The sequence below is a fragment of the Benincasa hispida genome, chromosome 8 (assembly GCF_009727055.1).
Source record: "Benincasa hispida cultivar B227 chromosome 8, ASM972705v1, whole genome shotgun sequence".
Lineage (NCBI taxonomy): Eukaryota > Viridiplantae > Streptophyta > Magnoliopsida > Cucurbitales > Cucurbitaceae > Benincasa > Benincasa hispida.
This window is the reverse complement of record NC_052356.1, coordinates 39,001,838-39,025,056: the sequence shown is the minus strand read 5'-3', so window position 1 is coordinate 39,025,056 and position 23,219 is coordinate 39,001,838. Positions and strand designations below refer to the sequence as shown.

The 23,219-nt window shown below is 34.7% G+C and overlaps 1 protein-coding gene across 5 annotated transcripts; it reads left to right on the top strand.

Annotated features, from left to right (window-relative positions):
* LOC120083168 (eukaryotic peptide chain release factor GTP-binding subunit ERF3A) lies at positions 1–18,216 on the top strand. Of its 5 annotated transcripts, none has more exons than XR_005483378.1 (21): positions 1–115; positions 680–721; positions 852–920; positions 1,008–1,052; positions 1,689–1,733; positions 1,895–2,014; positions 2,287–2,398; positions 2,794–2,839; positions 3,057–3,128; positions 3,918–3,980; positions 4,095–4,249; positions 4,339–4,403; positions 4,917–5,067; positions 5,834–5,939; positions 6,047–6,182; positions 7,254–7,318; positions 7,446–7,610; positions 9,173–9,245; positions 9,345–9,415; positions 12,577–12,656; positions 17,770–18,216. XR_005483378.1 is itself a non-coding variant. In XM_039038776.1 (20 exons), the coding sequence occupies exons 1-19, from the start codon at positions 112–114 to the stop codon at positions 9,395–9,397; spliced, it is 1,587 nt and encodes a 528-aa protein (XP_038894704.1). In that variant the 5' UTR covers positions 1–111; the 3' UTR covers positions 9,398–9,415; positions 17,770–18,216. The 5 variants fall into 5 exon arrangements, 3 of the variants coding, with proteins under 3 accessions (XP_038894704.1, XP_038894706.1, XP_038894707.1); XR_005483377.1 differs by having other exon boundaries at positions 12,577–12,674; XM_039038776.1 differs by lacking the exon at positions 12,577–12,656.
* Positions 18,217–23,219: the final 5,003 nt, after the last annotated feature.

Genomic DNA, 23,219 nt, shown 5'->3' with positions numbered 1-23,219 from the left:
CTGTACCATAAGCCCATTGCAGCTTCATCTTACCTCGTGAAGCTTTCTTCCTGCTCACTACGCTACGAGAAACCCTAGACTTACTTCTTCGCAGCTTACGGCCACAGTTCCATGGGTATGAATCTCACATCTCCTCTCGTTTTCGATTGTTTGTCACTTCCCTCACCATCCCTGTAACTAGCCGTCTAACTTCAAATATTGCATGGTTTCCAGAAGTCATGGCGTGGGATCTGTTCATTTTGCTTAATTTATCTCGTTGTTTAATTCAATACCGAATGGAATTCTTGATTCTTCGACACCATTGATTTTTCCCGCTTTGCTAGCTTACGCGGAATCTATAGTTTTATTATTATTTTTAATTTTTTTTCTGGTTCATGATTAATCAAGATTTTAGTATCTGACTACGCGTTGAATGTTAATAACTAGGATTAGTTTTGCTCATCCAAATATTTTATCTCTTATCGATCAAATGAAGCTAATATTTGGATTGACATGGAATATCAATCTCCTCAAGTTTCATGCTTATCTTCTTCCTGCATCTAGTAGTACAAACAATTAATGGAGCCAAACTACCTTATATGCCTTCAGGATGAATTTGTTAGTAAAATAAGATCGTGTCAGATCCTTATGTAACTTATGAGTTGTTTTGGCTATAACTTAGTATTTCTGAAATTGATAGATATCGAGGAGGACATTCGTGCACTAGAACTTGATCCACCAGGTACAGTAAATTCAGCAGATTATCATTCTTGTTCATTTTAAACTATTCCTACACAAGACCCTAGTGATTTGCTGTTTACCTAATTTTTGTGTATCTTCTTGACTCTGCCCTGCTCGGAACTTTACCGAAGATGTTAATGGGGTTCCTAATCCAGATTCAAAGATGGAGGAAGTTGTGAAATCCGATAATCTGGAAGAAGGTCAGTCAATTTACTAAAGTCATCGAATTCTCTCTCTGGCTCTTCCCTGTTTCTTCTTCGAAGTTAGTAATGGAGTTCGTAATCCAGATGCAAAGACTGAAGAAATTGTGAAGTCCGATCAGATGGAAGAAGGTTGGTCAATTTACTAGTCGTTGTAATGTTTTTCTCTTGCGTTTAAAATATCACAACTTGTTTGGCAATAAATGTTAACTTCCAGTAAATTAGGAATGATTTATGGGTTGTAAGTTGTTGCCAATATTGAATCTAAAAATTCTGAATAAAAGGTTTGTCTTTAACTGTTATTTAATTGTGTATGTTTTTTTTTTTCAATGGAAATCTAAATGAATTGTATATTGAAGTTTTCCGTGGTCATGTTAATATTTTAATATTATTTCATAATCATCATCATCATTATTTGATTTTAATTAACCCTTCTTGATTTATTTTAGCTTGTCATACGTCTGAAATTGTGGATTATTTCATCTGCTTTTGGTATATTAACATGCAACTTACCGCACTTTGTGTTATTTCAAATATAGGAATATTAATTGATTTTTTTAATCTCATAGTTATCGTATGCCCATGTTGGAGTTTCTTGAATATTGTTTTTATGATTGATAGACTGTTTGCTGATGTGAGTAACTATTCTGCTTTCAATCATATCAATATATTTGATGGGAGAACTGATGTATATCAGCTACTCCAAGAACACAATCTTAAATTACTTTTTTGAGGGCTTTAGTATGTTAATTTTGGATTTGATGACAGAGGACCGTCCCCAACAAGCCCAAGCTATCCACCTTGAAGGACAAGGTGATGGTGAACCATATTTCTATTTTAATTTCAGCGCCTCAGCTGGACTTGCTTGCGTTAAGAATATTTCTTTAATATTAGTTGAGCTATATTTGTTTGTATAAGCACTTGAATTCATAGTTCCTGTATTGTGTGAATGAACAACCGAGTTACTTTTACAGTGAAGGAGAACATATCTGCTAAGGAGAAGGAAGTTCCTCTGGCTGATGAAAATGAAGATGAAGGGGATTTGGAGTTGCCTCGCAAAAGACACTTGAATGTCGTCTTCATTGGTCATGTTGGTAAGTAAACTATTTGGCAGGTTCCATGTGTTGCAATATGTTACATTCTGAATGATAGAACATCGAGTTTATTCATTTGGTGACTGGTCAGTGTTTAGCATGATGAGTCTCATATTCATATACCTTTGAAGTTCCGTGTTTCAGGATTCTTATGGAACTTAGTTTGTTTATCACTTGTTTGCATACTGTTTATACCTAAGAAATCTCCTTTCAATTGTTTTTTTTTATTCCTTTCTTTCACATAAAATATTCATTCAAATCAAAATCCATAGATGCTGGTAAGTCTACAATTGGAGGCCAGATACTTTTCCTCAGCAACCAGGTTGATGAGCGTACAATCCAAAAGTATGAAAAAGAAGCAAAAGATAAAAGCAGAGAAAGCTGGTAAGATTCACTTCCTGATTTTAACTTACTGTTTTGACATAAATATTGTTTATCTAATTCCAGTTCTTCAATTTAATCTTAAGTTGGCTGGTCACTGAATCATGCATGTTCAGGCTTCATTTATTATAGGGAAACAAATTTTAGTGGATTTTGCAAAAGGCCAATCCCTTATCTAAAACGGAAATTAAGTTCTCATAAAAAAAGTAGATTAAGTTAAAGTTTGTTTAGCCATTCATACTTCATGGTTCTAGGTGAACTCCATTTCTTATGATGTCTCTTTAGACAATTATGTTTAGTGGAATTCTTATTGTCCCAAACACTATCTGTTTGTTATTTGTACAATATGTAATGCAACTTTATTTTATTCTCTTCTTATTTCTTATTATTTCTACTAGGTACATGGCGTATATAATGGACACAAATGAAGAGGAGAGAGTTAAGGTATGATTTTTTTTTATTGAACTCTTTCTTTATCGAGTCATAATGATGTATAGTTTGGTTCTAAAAATATTATGTACTCCACATGTTCTTGCCTTGTTATATCTCTCATGGCTGAATGCCTATATTTTATTCTCCTTGTAAGTTTAAGATGAATACTAATGGCCAGAAGTTTCCATGTTATTATATTACTAATTAATTTTCTTTTTGCTGATTGTAGGGGAAAACTGTTGAAGTGGGAAGAGCGCATTTTGAAACTGAGACCACAAGGTTTACGATTTTGGATGCTCCGGTTAGTAGATGTATTTATATATTTCCATAATGCTTGTAGATGTCACTAGAAACATAACTTTGTGTGCTATAACCCTTAATATTTAGGAATAGTAGTGACCTGGGCCATAATGTTAAATAGATGATTTTGTTTATTTCTATACTTGTTGCCCTTAGCCATACTATCTTCACGGTTTTTACATGTCATTTTGATGCAACGGATTAGCCTCAGATGTCAGTTGGTTTTATAGTAAATATTATTTAGTTAATTCTTTTTTTATTAAGAAAAAATTTCACCGATAATATGAAATTACAAAGGGGGACAACTCCATGTAGTGAACACGTTCAAGTTATCAAATTATGTCTCATCACTTTTGATTAGTGTTGGAATTGGCTGTGAATAACTGAATTTGTTTTCTTCTATGATCAATATTCCTCTTTGTATTGATTTAAAGGCCAATGCCCTCCTGGACACATTTTTTTTTCTGTTGCTACAGAGGATATAAAAATTTCATAATTACGTTGCATCTCTCTAAATTCATTGTCTCTTACCTTTCTTAGAAGGAATAGTGATTACGTCTTCCCTTTTACAACTCTAGGAGGGCGACTCTTCTTTAAATTGCATTGTTTTGCAAGCAGTTTTGAGAGGCATGAAAAATAGTAATTACTGTTCTAAGACATTACATATATGCTCTTATTTCTGTTCTATCTTCTCTTTCCCTTTAATGTTCCTCTGTTTGCTTAATTATGTATAATCTGTGTGATTTATGGTGTGTGTGCATTTTCATGTTTTTCTTCCGTCCTGATTCAGGGTCACAAAAGTTATGTCCCAAATATGATCAGTGGGGCATCTCAAGCTGATATAGGGGTTCTGGTGAGTTATTACCCTTCCTAGTTTTCCGTGCCTTGGCATTCTGGTACCTTTATTGCCACTGTGTGTTTGTATCTGCCTACTTGTCTCATTTTCTTTTGATTTCAATGTTTCAAGGTAATTTCTGCTAGGAAAGGAGAATTTGAAACTGGGTATGAGAGAGGTGGACAGACTCGTGAGCATGTTTTGCTGGCAAAAACTTTGGGTGTTGCTAAGCTTCTTGTTGTAGTGAATAAGATGGATGAACCCACAGTAAAATGGTCGAAAGAAAGGTGTTTCTAACCTCCTTTCCCTTGGCCCCGTATGGCCCCCTATTTTGTCATCTGGTCTGGTCACTTACTTTGTTGGGAGCTGTCTACAGGTATGATGAGATAGAGACTAAGATGGCACCCTTCTTGAAGTCTTCTGGTTACAATGTAAAGAAAGGTACTGTAAAGTTATCCCCTGTACAGCAATATGTGTTATTCTGTCTGTTATTTTCTTTCTTATTTAATTTTTCTTCTCTCTTTGTAGCTTTATTGATCAATATTTTTCGTGCAATTTCTTAAGGTCATGATTGTGTAGAAGGTGTCTTTTGGATTTTTTTTTTGGAGCGTTTTTCCAATTTTTCTTTTTCAATTAAGTTTAATCAACTTTTTAGTAACTGATCGAGTTAGATGAAAGATATCAACATGATTTTAAGAATTAATGTTTTAATGGATATTGTGTGTATAGCGTGCTCATTCATGGCTGTAGTGAAAAAAAAAATCCATAACTTTTAGGACAATAAAGTCACATACTTAGCTCATTTATGGTGGGCTTCCAATTTATTGACATGATTTGAAGTTGTTGACGTACAGGACTCCATGTTCCTTTTCTTGTTTGTCAATGTTGATTATTAATTTTGGAGATACAAATTGTTGATTAGTTACGTTGTCCCATAACTGTTTCTATTTGCAGATGTCCAGTTTTTACCTATATCTGGTCTTCATGGTGTTAATATGAAAACAAGAGTGGATAAGAAAGTATGCCCATGGTGGAATGGTCCGTGCTTCTTTGAAATCCTTGATACAATTGAAGGTCCACCTAGAAATCCAAAAGATCCATTTAGGTGAATACTTCCACCCTCTAAAACTCTTGCCGCAAATTCCTGACATCCTATTATATGGATTATCTATCTTACACTTGATATGGTGTCTACTTCACTTCGCTTGTAATTAGTTTTAAGAATTTTTTAGTCCCAAGCTGCTTTTGTCTTAGAACTTCCAAATTTACAAAGAAGACTTCATACTAATCTTATTTTGAGAAACTTCATATTTACAGTAATACTTAACTTGGAGAGATTTGGTACCTTTTGAAGTTTCAGGTCACTTTTTGAGCTGCTGTGCATAAGGATTATTGTAATTTTCCTTTAGGCTTATTTTGCTAGATTGGAACCTCTTTTTGGTTTACTTTGACTCTTTTATAACATTATCTTTTTGTATGCTCGTTGAACTCTTTCATTTCTTCTCAATGAAAGCGGGGTTTCGTATAAACAACTCATTTACTCGATGTAACCTTAACTTCTAATTTCATTCTATTGTTGAATTTGAATAGATTGTGAAATAAATACCTTTTCGAATTCAAATGGAAAAGTTTCTCACCAACCAACCAATAAATCACAGAAAAACCAACAAAGAAAGTACTCTCGAACAAAACATTGTCTAAATTTAAATCTATGAGTACTAACTAAACCCAAACACCAAATCAAGCTGTATAAAGGCACCCGAAGTTTCCACAAGTACATGTTTTTTCTTGCACATTTGTAAATTTGTTAACACCTTCTATAGGGTGCTGTTCTGATTAGTTAATGCAAATAATTGATATTTAACTTGTAGGATGCCTATCATTGACAAGTTCAAGGATATGGGAACAACTGTTATGGGTAAAGTTGAATCTGGCACTGTTCGTGAGGGTGATTCCTTATTAGTAATGCCAAATAAGGTACTAACTAGAGAACTTATTTATTATTTTCACCCTTTTTTGCGTTCTTTTTTCAACTTTCTGCCTTTTGTCTTACAATTGGGATTGGGATTTTAATGCACGTACAGATTCAGGTGAAAGTTGCTGCTGTGATTTGTGATGAAAATAAAGTTAGGAGTGCAGGACCTGGGGAAAATCTTCGTGTTAGAATATCTGGAATTGAAGAAGAAGATATAATGTCTGGGTTTGTACTGTCCAGCATTGGTATGGCTCTGTTTTTCTCCCGGTGTTTCTTTATTGTTTGAGTATACATGGTTGAGGTCTATGATGATTGATATTTTTCCTTCCCCAGAATCAAGTTTAATGATGATCAATCATGAAATTAGTTGTAATTTAAGTGCAATGCAAATTAGCTATCTCATTTTGATGAAGGTACAGCCATACAACTTAAAACATCCTAAGATGTGAGGATAGTATTGGGCACATTGGACAGTGAATTACATTCTATCGGGTCACATCAAAAAGGAATTTTTGGACTATTCTAAAGTTTGGGCTATTGGCTATTCTTGAATTGACCTTGATGGTATAATAGCGTATAATCATAATCACTATTTTCCATTCAAGTTTTTACTCTTTTAGTTAAACTCAACGCCCATCTGTAAAGCTATTCCAAGGGTAACTTGATCTCAACATTGGCCCAAGGCATACTATTAAGAAATTTACACTGGACCGGATTTCAGTAAAAGAGAGGAAGCACTGTTTTAAAATATTAAAATGATATTAAAGAATTCCAGAATGGGTGAAGCAGTCAGGTTATGTTTAGATATCGTTTGCCCATAGTGAAGGGGAGTGCTCCTACCACCAGTTATTTACCTTTTAAACCAATAATTGCAGTCTTGACTCACATTGACACGAGAAATGTATCTTGTAAAGGTGCTCCAGTTTTCCCTTCAAGATTCTCATCTGCTATGAAATTATTGTCTTGCTATCAAAAGTTGCATGCCTTCTAAATATGTTTGGAGCTTTTTCTTCATTAATAATCAATAATTCGTAATATTTCAAAATCTGTCATTCTATCTCTATACTCATGCGTTTTATGTTGGAGGATAGACTTGAAAATCTAGAACCCTCCGTAGTATACCACTATTTATGGATAACCTATTATATTACAGGATTAACTTTGATGCTTCTAATAGGATGGTGATTAGACAATTACTGTGTTATTGTCATTTTTAATTCCCTATAATTCCATTTTCCTGAACAATATGATCTTCCATACTATTTTGTTGCCCATTCTTCTCACTAATGCTGCACCCCCTCCAAAAAAATTTGCAGCAAAACCAATACCCTCTGTTTCAGAGTTTGTTGCACAGTTGCAGATTCTTGAGCTGCTGGATAATGTGAGTGATAATTTTGAACTTGTTAACATCGTCTTCTGTCACTTCCTAAAGCTTATGATTCAAGCTTAATTTTTCTTTCCTCCTTTGGTGATTCAAAATTGTAAACTAAGTCTTACAACTGCTTTAGGCAATATTTACAGCTGGATATAAGGCCGTACTTCACATTCATGCTGTTGTTGAAGAATGTGAGATCATAGAGCTGCTACAGCAGATTGATCCGAAGACCAGGAAACCTATGAAAAAGAAAGTTCTCTTTGTGAAGAATGGTGCAGTTATTTTGTGCCGCATCCAGGTTCAATTTCTTACCCAGCATTTGATATAAGTCAAGTCAAGGCTTGGAATGTCTTGCCCTAGGCTGACTGAAATATTTTGAGTGTCATCATGTTCTAGACAAAACTTTGCCTGGATAAGTTATTTTGGAATTTTGAAAATGTTTAAGGAAGTACGAGATATTTTTATGGCAAATGTTAATGTTTTTTATAATAATATTGTAAACCCTGTGCCGAATGGAATAGTAGGGATCTTTTTCAGGCTTTAAATATGTTTTTTTCTTAGGCAATTACAATAGGTAGCACTCTTAGAGTTTATAATTAAGTATATAGCAGCATTTTAAAAGAAATGCAAATATAGAGATTTTCACCAATCTCATAATTTATTTTATCTTTATTCCAATTATATCCTTATTTGGAATAAAATCACGCATTATCATTGATTGAAATTGGGTTTTCACTTTAATCTCCCTCTCCCTCTCCCTCTCCCTTCTTGGGTGGTTTTATAGGAATTCACTAATATGGTGGAATTATCACTATTTTTAATGATACGAGTCTATCATTGGTAAACTCTTCTCAGCAAAGTGGTATGAGTTTATTATTGATAGTCTCGTATTAATTGAGTGATACACTCGTATCACTAATAGTCTTTGAAGTCTATTTATTTTTGTAATTAATTTATTTATAATAATTTGTAAAATAAACTAAACTACGACTAAACTATCAATGATTGAAACTTAAAAGTATGTAATAAAAGTCTTATCAATGATAGCCTTCTATATAAGTGATAGATCTATATATGCTTATTGATATCTATCATTGGCTATTGTTGATAGGGTTTAAATAAAGTCTATAAGTCATAAACTCTAACCATTGATAGTCTATTAATGATGACCTCATGTCACCGATAGAGCCTATTTGTGATAAAGTATCAGTGATGGACTCTATCGTTAGTATGAGGTTATCAATAATAAACTTTTATCACTGGTAAATTTTGTTATCGATGATAGAGATCAAGTCAATCACTAAGAGATTTTGCTATCGTTGATTGAAGTTTCACTAATACGAGTCTATCATTGATAAAAGTATATCACTTATACATTTTTATTACCGATAGCAAAATCGATCTGCGATAGACTCTGATTGAGCCTTTTGGACATTGGATGTAAATTGTGCTATATTTGCAAATTCTTTTGTATTGTGCTATATTTACCAATACTTTGGGCTTGATTGCTATATTTTCAATTGCCCTTTTTCTTAGAATAACTTCTCTTAGACATGTCAGGGACATGCCTAGTACATGCTTGAAAATTTTTTGGAAAAACATTAGAGCTCACTCGTTAATCCCTCCAACGTAAAAGGTTTAAATTAAAAAAGCAAAAAGCCGTAACTTCGAAATATAAAAACCTTGAAAAATAAAATGCATTTTAAGAGATCGTGGGTGCAGTATTGACTGAACTTTTAGAAATTGATCTTTCATTGTGTTTGTGCTTCTTATTGCTAAACAATTTATTGATTGGTTACTGTAGAATTAGTTATATCAAGTCGCATAGTTAATGATTAGCATCCGGTTGGTACCTTGCAGGTCAATAACTTGATCTGCATCGAGAAGTTTTCTGATGTTCCTCAGCTTGGGAGATTTACACTTCGTACTGAAGGTGACAAATATAAGTTTCCTTATTTTTATGAATTCATTTAGGCTAATCTTTGTTATCACAATCTTATAGTTATATCTATTGTATTCTTTCTGTTTGTAGGGAAGACAGTTGCCGTAGGAAAAATCACTGATATTTCGGCTGCAAGCAATTAAACAATTTTGATCTGCGAGGTTGGTTGAGTAGAGATTTGATTTACTATATTCTCTTCTTTGTGAGTTGAGTTTTTCATCTCTTTTTGTTTCTTCTCCTCCTCCTCCTCTCTCTCTCTCTCCCTCTCTCTCTTTTTTAAATTTTATTTACAAAATTATTTCATTGATGAAAAATAGAGGAGTAAAAGTCCAAACATCTAAAGAAAGTTGCATCTAAAATCTCTAATTGAAAATTAAATATGATGATAAGCTACAAAGGGCAAAGGGGTACTGATTTTTACACAAAAAGAAACGGTGGAGAGCTAGCCATAAAATCTTCATAAAATCACAAAAAAATGACCCACAAAAGCAGATGCTAGGAGACCATAAGCATTGTTTGGAAACGGCATAGGCCATCCAAAAGCTTCCAAAACAATGATCCAAAAACGGGATGCAAATAGACAATGCATGAGGAGGTGACCAAGCAATTCCGACACAAGTGCATATAAGGTATCCTCCATTGCAACCTATTTGTTGTAATTAATGGCTCTCCCACCTAGATGTTCACTTAACTTGAGGGGTCTGGGGAATCCCTAATTAGACGCGCGCACACCCACCCCCACACACACACATATATATATACACACACACATTAAATTTGTTTTTAAGCTTACTTATTATGGAAACTAAAATTTTAATTATATCTTTTATGCATTGAATGTTAAATATTATTGTTTTTAGCCGAAGATTTTATAATTGTTGGAAATAGGGTTTTTAACCTAGGGGCATTTATGTAATTGTGCAAGACCCCTAGGGTTTCCTACTGTCTATTTATTAGTGAGTCCCTGTGTATTTAGTATATCAGTTTTAAAACAAATAAGAAAAAGACTTTATATCGTGGTTTTTTTCCCTGCACTAGGGTTTCCACGTAATCCTGTTGTTTTTCTCTTCCCTACTCTCTTTTTTAACATGGTATCAGAGCACGGTGATGAAAACCTAGCCGTTATGGAAGAGAATCAACCTCAATCCTCCTCTGGTGATGGGTCTTCAAGTTTTGACATGAGAACGGCAATCCGAGCAGCGGTAAAGGAATGTTTTTAGGATGCCCTACCAGAATTAATATCTGTCGTTTAGGTACAATCCTTGGAAAATCGCCCTCAGTCAATCGGGTATCACCATTCCGAAACCAGTCAGAATCCGATTGGAGCTGGAGCCGGTCGCGAGGAACCATCGATTCACGATCGGAGCAATCACGATCATGGCAGAGTTGTCGGCGGTCTCAGACGTGAAGAATAGACTGGCTGCGAGGATGGGTTGATTGTCGGCGGTCACGATCAAAGTAGAGGGAGAAGTATTGGGGGCGAAGAGCAGAAGTGTGATCTGATTAGGGTTAGTATCGGTCTGGAGCAAACCGGACCGGTTCGAGTTGAACCCGGGCAGACCAGCCGGTATGTTGATTTTAATTCTGACCGACCCGACCCAGTCCACGCCAGGCCCGACCCGAGAACGCAGCCTTCAATTCCGACCCGTGATCCGACCCACGCCTGTCCCGACCTGAAAGTGCAGTCCTTAATTTCGACCCGCGATCCGACCCACGTCCGACCCGAAAATTCATCTGTCCAGTTTTTTGCGCCAACTGATCCACTTTCAGACCATCCAGCCCGACCCGACGATCCAGTTTCCTTCAAAAGCCGACCCGATGGTTTTTTCACATCCAACAATCGAGGTCTCGAGCAACCAACACCTGTTCCAATCAATTGTGGTTCAGTTCGTTACCCAGACGATGTGAGACAACGGTTGGCTTACCTGCAACAGCAGATTTCTGATTTGGATACGATGTTCGGTGCAAATCCTCAACTGGTTTATTCAGAAAATTCGGTAAATTCATTACCTATAGTGCCTAACGTTTCCTGCCTCCGCATGATTTATTGTCGGAGAAAAATTAAATGGCCAGAACTATTTTTCTTGGTCTCAATCGATTCGGATGGCCTTGGAAGGGCGTCACAAGTTTGGATATTTGACAGGGAAAATTCTAAAGCCGGCCCCAGATGATCCACAAGAACGAATTTGGAAAGGAGAAGATTCGTTGTTACGGTTTGTCTTGATGAACAGTATGGAACCCCAGATAGGAAGATCGCTATTATATGTTGCCACAGCAAAGGATATCTGGGAGGCGACGCAAGATCTATATTCTAAACGACAGAATGCCTCTCGGTGTTTATGTATGTTGGATGTGAATCCAAACAAGGGTTTATGTATGTTACCTCTTATTTTAACAAACTATTGATGCTGTGGCAAGAAATGGACTTGTGTAGAGAAATTGTCTGGAATTGTCCACAGGATGGGGTCCAATATTTGAAGATTGAGGAAGCAGATCGTGTTTATGTGTTTTTGGCTAGATTAAATCCAAAGTTTGATGGGGTTTGTAGTCAGATCTTGGGCCAGCGCTCGATTCCTTCACTTCGAGAAGTCTGTTCTGAAATACGGCGGGAAGATCGGTCGTGTGCCATGAATAATACCACCTCAACTACTGATGCAGCCGCTTTCGTTGCCAAGCCGTCCAGTACTGATGGTGATAAGAAACCTCCTCCCGTTTGTGNTAATACCACCTCAACTACTGATGCAGCCGCTTTCGTTGCCAAGCCGTCCAGTACTGATGGTGATAAGAAACCTCCTCCCGTTTGTGAACATTGCTTTGGCATACGAAGGATCAATGTTGGAAATTACACGGGAAGCTCCCAAATAGCAGGCGTCGACAGTCTCATGACAAATCTAATCGTGCCCTGACAAGTGATTCAGTAGATGACCTAACTCAGAAGAAATCTCCTAGTGACGGTAAAAACAGCTCAAGTACAGTTGGGGTGAGTGCAATTGCACAGTCAGGTAATTTTCCTTCTTTCGGCCTAAATAGTGTGAATGGTAAAAAACCATGGATTGTGGATTCAGGGGCTACTGATCATCTTAGGAGTTCCTCAGAGTTATTTATGTCATATAATCCGAGTGTTGGTAATGAGAGAATTCGAATTGCGGATGAATCTTTTGCCCCTGTTGCAGGAAAGGGCAATATCTCTTCGTTTCATGGTTTAATTCTACGTGATACCTTACATGTGCCTAAAATATCATATAATCTGTTATCTATCAGTAAACTAACAAGATATTTGAGGTGTAAGGCTATTTTCTCACCTGATTCAGTTTTATTTCAGGATCTGAAATCAGGGATGACGATTGGCACTGCCCGGCACGATAGGGGACTCTACTTCCTTTCTGACGAGGCTTCCTCTAGGAATGATCACCAATCGGGGTTTATGTCTTTAAATTTCTTTGTTTCTGAAAATGATGTTATGTTATGGCATTTTCGCTTAGGACATCCGAATTTTCAATATATGAAATATTTATTTCATCATTTATTTCGTAATGTTAGTACTTTTTTTAATTGTGATGTTTGTGTTCGTGCCAAGCAACATCGTGTTTCTTTCCATTTTCAGCCTTATAAACCCTCGAGTCCTTTTTCTCTTGTTCATAGTGATGTATGGGGTCCCTTACTAATTACTACTTCCACGGGAAAACGGTGGTTTGTCATGTTTATAGATGATCACACCAGTCCCACCTGGGTTTTCTTGCTCACTGATAAATCTGAAGTGTCCTCTGTTTTCCAACAATTTTACACAATTGTCGAAACTCAATTTAAAACAAAGATTGGGATTTTAAGAAGTGATAATGGACGAGAATTCTTTTATACCTCGTTTAGAGAATTTCTCGACTCTAAAGGTATTGTTCACCAGAGCTCATGTGCTTACACTCCGCAATAAAATGGAGTAGCTGAGCGTAAAAATCGGCATCTAGTTGAAGTAGCCCGATCTCTTATGTTATCCGCCACCCTTCCATCATACCTTTGGGGAGATGCAGTTCTTATTGTTGCTCACCTCATTAATCGGATGCCCTCTCGTATTCTTCATCTTCAAACCCCTTTAGAATTGCTTAAAGAGTCTTTTCCTACTACCCGGTTGATCTCTGATGTTTCTCTTCGGGTTTTTGGTTGTGTTGCTTTTGTTCACTCCCATGGTCCAAACAGCACGAAATTTTCTCCTCATACTCAGAAGTGTGTCTTTGTTGGATATCCACTCCATCAACGTGGATATAAGTGCTATCACCCGTCATCTCGAAAGTACTATATCTCTATGGATGTCACCTTTCACGAGGATCAATCGTTCTTTCCTGTTAGTCATCTTCAGGGGGAGAACATAAATGAAGAGACTAACTAGTCCTTTTATGCTATTCCTTTAGAGTCAGCGCCCATTCAAACCTTGTCTAATAAACCTAGTCCTGATCATGATGGTAGTCTGGTTCTTCATACCAATCAAGTTCCTTGGAAAACGTACTATAGGAAGAATCTCAGGAAGGAAGCAGTGTCACCTGTTGAACCAGAACTGTCGGCTCCAGTGTAGGAGTCAAACCTGTCATTAGATCCAGGTACGTATATTCCTAATGATGTTGATTTATATATGGAGAATGATGAAGGCAGGCATGACAAGGGGGAAGGAAGCAATGATACTAAGAGAGTGATAGAAAGGGAAACTGTAGAGGATGAAATGATTGAAGCTACGGAGGATGAAATGGTCCGTGCTAATGATGATGTGGAAGATATTACTGAAATATCTGATACTCAGATAGTAAATCATGGTGAGAAGCCTGAAGATGTGAAAGAACGTGATGCGTCACTTGATCTTCCTATAGCCCCGAGGAAAGGTACCCGTTCATGTACTAAATATCCTATGCATAGTTACATGACATATAGTAATCTGACATCCGAGTTCAAGGCTTTTACTACTAGCTTGGACACTGAGGTGGTTCCAGATAACATAAGTGTTGCAATGAAAAAACCAGAATGGCGGTCTGTTGTTATGGAAGAAATAAGAGCTCTGGAAAATAATAAAACCTGGGAACCGGTGATTTTGCCTGAAGGGCACAAAACAGTCGGATGTAAATGGGTGTTTACTATAAAGTACAAGTCAGATGGGACAATTGACCGATACAAGGCTAGACTTGTTGTAAGAGGTTTCACCCAAACATATGGAGTAGATTATTCTGAGATGTTTTCCCCTATGGCTAAACTTAACACGATTCGAGTGCTTTTGTCAGTAGCTGTGAATAAAGATTGGCCCGTACACCAGCTTGATGTTAAAAATGCGTTTTTGAACGGGGAATTTGAGGAGGAAGTCTATATGAGTCCCCCTCCCGGGTTTGAGAGTCAATTTAAAAATAAAGTTTGTAGATTGAGGAAATCACTATACGGATTGAAACAGTCTCCAAGGGCCTAGTTTGACAGGTTCACGACGTTTGTGAAAGCACAGGAATATATTCAAGGACATTTCGATCACACTCTTTTTGTAAGAAGATCAACATCAGGGAAAATAGTTGTTCTTATTGTCTATGTTGATGATATTGTTTTATCTGGGGAGGATGATGTAGAAGTCACAAGACTGAAAACAGAGATGGCTAGAGAGCTTGAAATTAAAGACCTCGGGAAGCTAAGATACTTTCCGGGAATGGAAGTGGCTTGCTCAAAAGAGGGTATATCAGTTTCTCAACGAAAATATACACTGGACTTGCTAAAGGAAACAGGTATGACTGGGTGTAAACCTGTTGACACGCCAGTAGAATACAATGCGAAAATCGGTGATAAGAATGATGGAATTCCTGTTAATAAAGAAAGGTATCAGCGGTTAGTTGGGAAGTTGTATATACTTGTCTCACACAAGACCAGATATTTCTTATGCAGTAAGTGTTTTGAGTCAGTTCATGCAAGCTCCTTGTGAGAATCATATGATAGCAGTTGAACGCATTCTTTGATATCTGAAAGGAACTCCTGGTAAAGGCCTAATGTTCAGGAAAACTGATAAATGATCTGTTGAAGCTTACACTGATTCTGACTGGGTAGGGTCTGTTGTTAATAAAGATCTATGTCTGGATATTGTATGTTTCTCTGAGGAAATCTAGTCACCTGGAGAAGTAAAAAACAAGGAGTTGTTGCTAGAAGTAGTGCTGAGGCAGAGTATCGGGCCATGAGTCTAGGGATTTGTGAAGAAATCTGGTTGAAGAAAGTATTATCAGATCTCCAGCAAGATAATGAGCTTCCAATGAAATTATTTTTGTGATAATAAAGTGGCCATCAGTATTGCAAACAACCCAGTTCAACATGACAGAACTAAACATGTGGGATAGACAAACACTATATTAAGGAGAGGTTGGACAGTGGAAACATATGCATCTCCTTATATTCCTTCGAGTCAACAAGTTGCTGATGTACTTACAAAAGGGTTATTGAGACAAAATTTTAATTATTGTGTAAGCAAGTTGGGGCTTGTTGATATCTATGCACCAACTTGAGGGGGAGTGTTGGAAATAGGGTTTTTAACCTAGGGGCATTTATGTAATTGTGTAAGACCCCTAGGGTTCCCTACTGTCTATTTATACAGTGAGTCCTTGTGTATTTAGTATGTCAGTTTTAAAACAAATAAGAAAAAAATTTATATCGTGGTTTTTCTCCCTGCACTAGGGTTTCCACGTAATCCTGATGTTTTTCTCTTCCCTATTCTCTTTTTTAACAATAACGTTTTGTTTAATTGAAGTTTGTTGTGTAAATTTAATGTAGAAAAATTTAGAAATTTTATTTGGTTGAATATAAATTAAAATAAATTGTTAAAAAAAATAAATTGAAAAAAACTAAACGGGTAATTTTTCCTTGCGGGGATGGTAATTAAAACAGGGGGTGGAGATGGGGATGGGGAAACCCCACCCCGCCCCGTTGACATCTCTACTCCCACCTCAAAAACTAGCTATTGAGGTGGTGCGATCAGGCTTTTACCATAGCCAATAGTGTGGTTCTCCAAGATGCTTAAGTGTACCTAACATTATGTTCATTCCAAATTACTGGATTCTTTTAAAAGAGAATTCACAATCTCTACCAAATCCTCGAGGAGCGATTTAATAGAATAGCACAAATAATAAAGAATAATACCATTGCGGAGATAATATGTGCAAGGTACCTTTCCTACTTTAAAGTTCTGGAGTTGGTGGAAAAACATAAGTTGGAAAAAAACACCCAAACATCATGGATTAAAACATATATTTAGCCTTGGAAATAATTGAATATGTGTTCTTCCAAGTTAACATACAATAAAAGTAAGAAGCCATTACCAACGTTTGTGAAAAATATATAGACATGATTAAATTAAAATTTCACCGGGAACTCATTTTAATTCTGATTGCAGATCTTAGAACTTTTAGTGTAACGCCCCAGGTCCAGGATTCGGAATCCGGATTCGGTGCCTAATGATCCTGGCATTCCCCTACGTCCCCTGCGACCTGGCTATGTCATCCTCCCTTCCTCCCTTGCCTTGAATGCCCCTTCCTCCTTTATTGAATGCTTATTAGAAGTGAAAGTTGTCCCCATAAACCAATATGGTTCATTTCAGCATGCTTTGTCATCATTCACATGCATCTTAGGAAAATTCCCAGGAGGTCACTCAACATACGATTGCTCCAAGCTAAAGCACGCTTAAATTTAGAGTTCTTATGATTGAGGCATCGAAAAGGAAGGTGCACCTTGTTAGTATAGGTAGAAACTTTCAATTCTTTTAAGCCTCTCTTATTCAGATGTGATATCTGTTCATTCATGTATCCCTCCTAAACTCGGGTCGTTACATTTAGGCAATATGGAAAAATACCTTTTTAGTCCAAGAATAGGTGTGTTTGGTTCCTGAAGTTTCAAATTAGTCAATTTAGTCATTAAGCTTTCAATAATAGGTTTAAAAGGTCTCCTTCATTAACAAACCTGTTTAAATTAACTGATTTGTTGAAGTTGATTTTTTATTTGATGAGGTGGCTTGTTGATTAGATTCATATTTAATTTTTCTCAAAAGAAAGAAGAAAAATAAATTCCCAATTGGAGCCTGAAAAAACAGAGAACGCGAACACAAAACCCATGAGAAAAATGAAGAAAACGCTCTTTGTTTCACATTTCGATTTCAAACCCTATTTGTGCCATTGCTTGCTCACACATGCTGCCATGTGGCATCCACATGCTTAAAAACCTCAAACAACAAATTATTGTTCAAATTCACAAATACAATCTTGTTGGCGGGTTTTCCTCCTCCAGCACAATGTTGGGTCTATGCCCTAATTTAAAACTTTAGGGACCAAATGCACATACATATTCCAAAAAATTCAGGGACTAAAAAGGTATTTTTTCCTAGGCATTGTAATATAATAAAGTTGGGATTCCATGATGGCACGATTTAATATTCTTATGTTTTTGTAATAGGGTTAAACAATTGTTTCATAAGTTTAGTCAAGTTGTGCACAGACTGACTTAGATACTTTGAAATATTGAGCAGGGAAACTTATGGTAAATTTGATACGAAGGCCTAGCATGCTCGGACCTTTTTTTCAATGGAGTCAATGCCTGATCGCATTATTGGCTATGGTAAAAGATCCTAAAATTATTGATGGGTTCCATCTGTTTGGATACCAGCTTTTATACACAAGTGTTTTTCTATTTATGAGTGTAAAGTTTGATTTGCATCAGTATCGTTGAATATAAGTAGCAGTTTCTTAGTTAATCCAATCCATATGTCCCAACTATTGTGTTCTTTATCCCTGTAATTTAATGTTTTTTTTTGGTATCCCCATTGTTATGAAGATTTTGGTCTGTACTTCCTTCATGGTGCTACCTGACATGGTGATGAAGCTTGAGTTTGTTAACTTGATTATTTCTTAACATGCTACATGCTTCACGGTGCTACATGACATGATGATGAAGCTTGAGTTTGTTAACTTGATTATTTGTTAGCATTTTCTGATAGAAAAATTGAAGAAAACGGTAGAGAGTAGGAATGGATATGTTACGAAGGATGGCTTGTACGAAGTCACTTCCCATGGTGGATAGAATTACACTTAGTTATTTTGTTTTGTAGATTTCATATTACTTAGTTATTTTATTTTGTAGATTTCATATTACCATTCCCCCCTCAATGTTCAAGATGGGTTTGGTTTCATTTTACTTTAGATGATGTGGGTGGGTACATACGTATGGTATGACATATTAGTAACGTGTACTGGTGTTTTGTGATTTTAGCTTCCTTAGCTTCATTTGAATGTTGTTTGGGAGGCAAGATTGGAGAGGATCATGATTAAATTCTTCTATGTGCCTTTTATATAAGGTTTTAATGATTCATTGAATTTGAAATGAAATTTAAGTGATAATGGAGGCAAGGGTTGAAATTAAGAGCTTTTTAATTTAAGGTTTTATAGATGTCTGAGATAAAGGATGTCAAGGAATACTATGTTTTGGAAATAGATATTCAGAAATTGATGAAGATTGTATTTGGTGTTGTGTGGAAAATAATATTAAAATTTTATGAAAAATATTAATTTATGAAATTAAATATGACAATTTTACATAATTTTAGTAATAAGTATCATCGAATATATCGGAAAAAATAGTTAACTAAGTATCAAACTGTACTAAAATAAGCAATTTATTACTAAAATAGCCAATTAATATATCTAATGAGTTTTGATTTGTACAATTAAATTAAATATATATTTTAATGAAATATTTATTGAGTTATTCTAATTAAAGAATTCGTTGTACTGATTTTGGTAGATTAGTTCTAATTAAGTAACCATATTTAAAATAAAAAGTCAACGAACAAGAGAAAAAGAGAACCATAGTTTGTGTTTGAGAATACAAGATTTTCATATTCAATTCAATTACTTTACCAATTTTCATCTCTTAAACCAAACAACCCTAAAGAATTATGTGATGCTTATGCACTCGGGGGAGGTCTGTTTGTATATCGAATAAAAGCCTTCCACAAGGCTTTTTGGGGATCTTTCAAATGTGTGGATGTAAATATAGTTGCTGACTTTTGTTTTGTTTTTTCTTTTTTTGAAACTTCATATAGTTGTTGACTTGATAATATATATAACAAGTTATTGATTGTTAGAATCCTTGAACTCACAAAGGAGTTTATGGGGTACCTTAACTTACTTTGGATTCGACTTAATTGGTTCGGTTTATAAGTTTGTTGGATATTGTTTCTCTTACTAGATGAGGAAAGCCACACTTCTAATTGACCAAGAACGATTTAAGTTGCATTGATTGAATATTTTTAGTCAACAAATAATCTGAAGCTTCTATATGCAGAGGAAGTAAATATGGTTGAGGGAGACTTTAATATACAAAAATTGAGATCGTCATCATGCAATATGTTAAAAAAGTTAGACTAGGTTAAATTCTAAGTTTTTTAACTTTGAGAAGGGTGTTTATTTGGTCTTTGAACCTTCAAGAGCGTTAAATAAATACCTAAACTTCGAATATTGTCTCGTAAGTCTTAAACGTTTAATTTTGTGTCTAATAGATCTCTTACAATTCAAATCTTTCAATAGTAAATAAATCAGTTATATATAAATGTGAGCTTTCAATTTTGTATTTAAAAATTAGAAAACTCAGAGATTAAATTTATAATTATAAAAGCTCAAGAATCAAATTGATGTACACTTCAAAATTTAATGACAAAATTTGTAATTTAACCGAGAATGATACAATATAACATTTGATTTAACATTTTTGTAACAAATTTTTAACATGTTCCTTAAACAATGTCTTCTTTTTTAGGCATAACATGTCTTCTTCGAGGATAATGATGATCAAAACTAAAAATGGGAATGAAATCCTTTTTATCGAATTTCCATAGCTTACATCATCTATCATGCACCTCAAACCAAAATTTAAATAAATTATTTCACATTTCAAAAGAATAACTAAGATTCTGTTGGATAACTATTTCGTTTTTAGTTTTTGGTTTTTGAAAATTAAACCTATTTTCTTTTTATTTCATTTTTTTACAATGATTTGCATCTTTCTTAAATACGATGGTTGAATTTTTATCCAAATTCTACAAATAAAAACAAATTTTTAAAAGTTACTGTCTTTGGTTTTTAAATTTTGGATTCATTTTTTAAACCATTGTTAAAAAATAGATAGCAAATGAAGAATTTTGAACGTGTCTTTATACTTGATTTTTCAAAAAAGAAAAAGACTAAAAACCAAATAATTAACAAATTAGCTTAAAGAGGCAGTTTTGTTTTTTCTTTATGAAATATAAAATGCAAGAAAATAAGCCTATTGTACATCAATTCTCTTGATAGGCCAGGAGTTTGACCATTGTCTGATTTTCATATTAATATATTTATTATAAAAGAGAGAAAAAGAGCACAACATGGGTGTCACTATGTACATTTGCAGACTATTGTTTTGTTTGAAAATGCTAACATTATAATTTATAGAACCTTTATATTGTTCTGGAAAAGATACACTTAGCCCTTTGCAAATGATGTATAATTTGCATGCATAACAAATAAAAAAGAAATAATGAATTCACTAATTTAAATCTTTTGGGAAATGGATCTGTCTTTTTTTTCTTTTTTTTCTTTTTTTCTTTTTTTCCTTTTTTTCCTTTGACAATATATGAGTGGAGAATCGAACCTCAAGTTTCGAAGTTGATAACACAAATTCATATCAGTTAAAATATATTCACGTAGACTTGAAAAATGGATCTATGTGGTTAGGGAAACAAAAAATAGAAACTAAAAAACTTGTCTTAATTTAAAATCGGTTTAAAATAATTTTATAAATATTAAAAAAAAAGTATTTTAAGTGAAAAAAAAATAATACTTTAAACAATTAGAAAGTCAATCTAAATAGATTTTTAGGGACTGTTTAGGAGGTTATAATGTAATTAGGATTAATGAGAATCAGAGGAGTATTGGAATAAGTGAAGAATCAAAGGCAGAACGAAAACGAGATCGTGAATTGTGAAAACGGTGGAAACAAGGATTAGGTTAAATGCTGTCAAAATGGAATGAATCTATATTACAAATCAAACCCAAAACGCTCAATCAAATATGGATTTTGGATTACACATTATGATCTAAATCCATTCCATTACGGCCGAAACAACCCTTAATTTTCCACCCATCATTCACAAAAGATCACACGACGGTGGGAGGGGGTGCAATTTTTATTCAAAAGTCAAACTGATGAGTCATTTCTCATCCCAATTTTTAAAATTTTTAGAGTCACTAGTAGACATCATCAAACGAATTCGTGGGAAGCAACAATTCCTACAAAGTATGCACTTCAACTTCTTCAAATATGGTACTGAAAATGGCATCAAAGTTCATGATTTGAAAGTGAATACAACTCCCATATGCTTCAAATTTTCTTTTTGCATTCAAAGATACAACCTTTTTACATGTAGAAAAAATGGGGTTCAGTATTTGATCTCAAGTTTTAGCTTGTACATAAATGGCTGCCAAAATTTTGTATGATTCTATTCTTGCTAGAAGCTTTAGCAAGCATGAGCAAAAGAAGTTGGGTTATGGAGCTTTGTTTGGTTGCTTATTGATTGCATTTAGTTTCTGCATTTTGCTTAAACCTCATTTGGGTGGCTCTCTTCAAGTTTGTAAGTCTTCTATTGATCTTTACACATTTTGGTTAAGTGGGGAGCTCTTCTTTGCTCAAAACAATGTGATTTTCATAACAAAAATGTTAAAAAAAACTTATACATTTGGTTTGACATTTATGTTGTGGGATGGGATGTTTTGATATGATTTTTTTATGAATAAAACATAAAGCCAGAGTTCTTGGTTTCTATATTATTTAACATTTTCAATGTGACATATTTTTGCAGTGAATCTGAGGATTCTTCCTAGAGGTTCAAGCATCAAAATGCTGATGATCAGTAATGGAATGGAAATCGGTGCTCAAGAATTACATGAAGGTAAGCCAACTAGCTAGCATTCACAGAGAGAGCCACAAATTTTCTCAAGGAATGATGATATATTTTACTCTAAAACCTTTCCATTCTAAAAGTTTCACCCGACAGATAACTTAGACTCTGTTTGATTATCATTTTAGTTTTGATTTATTATTTTTTAAAATTAAGCATTTTATGTCTCATTTGATAATCATTTGATTTTTAGATTTTTTAAAATTTAATTAATTTTTTTAATTAAGCATATTAACACACATTCAACTTCTAAATTTCTTGCTTTGTTTATCTATTTTTTACCAATATTTTTAAAAACTAAGCCAAATTTTGAAAACTAAAAAACGTAGGTTTTAAACTTTCTTTTTTTTCATTTTTAGAATTTGGCTAAGAATTCAACTCTTGTACTTAAGAAAGATGAAAATTATTTTAAGAAATTGAGAGGAAATAGACTTGATTTTCAAAAAGCAAGAATTAAAAATAAAATAGTTATCAAACAAAGTCTCAAAACTTAGGAGGTGTTTGGAGCGGTGAGTTAGTTATTATAATTTGTGAGTTATAATAGTCCGTGGACTATAACGGTTTCTGTTTAGGGTGCAGACTGTTTTAGTTTTAGTTATAATAGTTTGTGTTTAGAGTGCAAGCTATGTTAATCTGGATAGAAAATAGTAAACACTGTAACAAAAAGAGAGAAGATAATCAAGAAATAGTAAATACTATAACAAAGAGGGATTTCAACCAGTAATATAGTTAATTGTAGGTTATAAAAATATCAATTATTATAATTGGTGCCCCAAACTTAAAGTGAGCTATAGTCCACGCCACCCACTCGAAGTTGTGTGCCAAACACCTCCTTATATTTTAAAATATTGGTAGAAAATATAAAGGACCATGGAAAAAAACAAGCAATGATAGGGGACTTTAGACTTGTTTGATATATGTATTTTGAATTTAAGAGGAATTAAAAGTGGCATCTGTTTTGCAGTTGCTGACAATGTTGTTATAAAGAA

Coding starts and splice junctions, on each gene's coding strand:
- LOC120083168 (XM_039038776.1), top strand. Junction 722..851: donor ACTAGAACTTGATCCACCAG/GTACAGTAAATT, acceptor ACTTTACCGAAG/ATGTTAATGGGGTTCCTAAT. Junction 3,981..4,094: donor AAGCTGATATAGGGGTTCTG/GTGAGTTATTAC, acceptor CAATGTTTCAAG/GTAATTTCTGCTAGGAAAGG.